Source organism: Habropoda laboriosa, unplaced genomic scaffold (assembly GCF_001263275.1).
Source record: "Habropoda laboriosa isolate 0110345459 unplaced genomic scaffold, ASM126327v1 scaffold65, whole genome shotgun sequence".
Taxonomy (NCBI): domain Eukaryota; kingdom Metazoa; phylum Arthropoda; class Insecta; order Hymenoptera; family Apidae; genus Habropoda; species Habropoda laboriosa.
The window spans coordinates 2,692,519-2,695,265 of NW_017100254.1; the positions used below are offsets into that span (position 1 = coordinate 2,692,519).

Sequence of the window (2,747 nt, forward strand, 5' to 3'; positions counted from 1 at the left end):
ATTATATTTAAAAAAAAATGGATCTTTTTATTATACATATTTCTAAAATTCATACTTTTGAAAATATTTTTCTAAAATAACGAATTTGTTTATTTCTTTCTATTGCTAAAAAACAGCGAGACTTCAAAGTATATTTCTACCACAATTTTTAAAACAGATTTCCTTCTTTTTTTCATTTTTCAAATTTAACAGTTGAAGATATTTTTCAGATACCCTGAATTTGTTGATACACGCACCGATAAAGAGGGGTTGAACGGAGACATTACCTCGTTCCTCGACAATTCGTTGCTGTATTCCTCCGAGTCCATGCCGAAGTAATCAACCGTTTGTTAACGTAAATATTGGCCACGTCGTTCCTGGGACAGTTTGACTAAGAAAGAGCCGGGGTACTGTGTCTTGATCCACCTTCTTCGAGAAACTTACCTAACGCATATATCACACGCGACTGTCGAACACGCTTGTCGTCGGATAAAATGTGGATCGGTCACAGACAGTCGTTATTAATGTTAATTTTATCCATTTATTAAGTATTCAGGTGTTCCAACAGAGGCTCTCAATTTACGGAGAAACACCATTAGTTGGATGATCCTCGCTCGATAGATATATGTATATAAAGTATCTGATAAGGCCATATACCAAACGGATTCAGAGACAGAGTCCTAAACAAAAGTATCCTATAGACATACCTTTGAAATTTAATAATATAAGGAATAACTACACCAGTAAAAGTGTAATTTCTTTTTTCTTTTTTTTTTATTTTAGATTCATAGAAGTGTTCCAGCTTTATAAACATATTTTTTTACTGTTTGTAAGATATGCAGTAGAGTTGGTTAATAACTATATACAAAGTGGGATTTAATTTCCAAAGGAATCACTAAGAAAAATTGAATAAGTTATAGAAGATACTTGGACACATGAGATATGATATCTATCTGAAATGTAAGAAACTATGAAACAAGACTTTATTTGTATATGGGGTTGTGCGTAAAATTAGAGTGTAGAACCAAACTGTTTCTTAGAACAATGGATAAACATTCGGTAGAATTTTATTTGAAAAGGTATTAAGAATATTTCGTAAAAATAAAAAGAAACTTTTGTCTGTTACTAAAAATTTCGTCCAGCTTTTTTATTGTCAGCTTCTACTTGACTGAAATTATCGAACGATATTTTTCAACACTGTATAGAGATCCACTGTAGTTCGTAAACGTGATGATGATTCAACAGCCACTCTTGGGTAACATTGTTCTCTTTATTGGATCAGATGAGAACCACTGGGATGATCGGAATAAAAGTGGGAATACAAACATCGAAACATAATAGACACCCGCTCGATGGAAATACTAATGAGACGTCCCGTAGAAGTATAACGGATTGCGAAGAATAGTGATCGTTTCCGAGAATGCATTGGAAACTGCGCGGCTTTACAGAAAAATTAAGCTTTTATGTGACCGGAAATGAAATGTGCCTGTAAGATGATTAATAAGAACGCAAATGTCGATTATATAATCTCTTAAGCAGCTTCTGTTAAAGACAATTCGATTTATTTATTAAATGCATTATTACAATGACGTTTATGTATATGAAATATAAAACATATCATAGGTGAAATAATAGAAATCTTGTAAAATTCTTAGAAAGTTTTCTTTTTTCTGAGAAATTTTTTTAATGATTACCTCTATCTGAAAGAAGAATTACTTGAATTGTTTTGTAATTATAGTCTGATTGAGACTATTATATTAATTGAAAAATTTATATTAATGACAGTTTTTTTGTTTATAGAATAATAGAAATCCTTTTTATTTTATACTTAGGCATAAACTTACAATTTGTGGATATATCGTCGGTTTATAAAGAAGTAATAACTTATTTTGTACTCTAAAGAACTTCAATAATACAAGAAATTCTTTCGTAATTTTTTATTTACATGTTAACAGTCATGTTAGTTACCGTATGCCAAAAATATAGACATCTCTTTTAGAAAAATAAATTGTCAACAGTTAACGTGGTTCGCAATTATACCAGAAATGAACCCAAGGATTACTGAAGGAGATACAGAATAGACCTGTCACCACAGACAACGTACAGGACCAAACAGCTAATGTATTTTTATATTCAACGTTCTGAAATACCGACCGTGTAAAAAAACAGTTTTTGTTATGCCCCCTACGATATAAAGCGGCGACTTTAGGAATTACATGCAATTCAGCTATCCAACATGGTAAAGTCGACAGATGTAAAAAATCCTCTTTTATCAAATCTGCATATAAAGATACATAAATAAATTGGATTACGTGGATAGAATTGTTCCTGATCTTTTGACAAACAATAGAACACGCGCATGTGATGAATCATCCACAAATAAAAAATTATATTCTCATATATTTTATCACAGTGTAATGAGAATTCTTTGAATGTTTCGGTTTCAATAATATTTATTGTAAATTAGAGCATAATTGCATGTACTAAACAGATAAAAATTGATAGATATATTAAATATTTAATTGCTTTAACATTGACAATCTGTAAATAGTAAAAATAAAGTTTCCGGTTTATTTTCAAATACTTTAATTATAGAATAATTAATACTTCCTCTCCAAAAACAATGAAAAATGGTTTTCTGACAATAAATACTAGTTATTCGATCATTGAAGTACTTGAAAATAAGCCAGAAAGTGTGTTTTACTATCTACATTAGTAATAATGTTAAAGCAATTAGAAATTGATTATAAGTATCAATTAAATATAAT

At 30.0% G+C, this 2,747-nt stretch overlaps 1 protein-coding gene across 1 annotated transcript in view; it reads right to left on the reverse strand.

Annotated features, from left to right (window-relative positions):
• Positions 1-550, reverse strand: part of LOC108572425 — a 2,683-nt gene extending 2,133 nt beyond the window's left edge. The window contains exon 1 of the mRNA XM_017934663.1: positions 267-550. Coding sequence (XP_017790152.1) covers positions 267-308 — 42 coding nt within the window. The 5' untranslated portion in view covers positions 309-550. The remainder of the gene's footprint in view (positions 1-266) is intronic.
• Between the last annotated feature and the right edge of the window lie 2,197 nt (positions 551-2,747).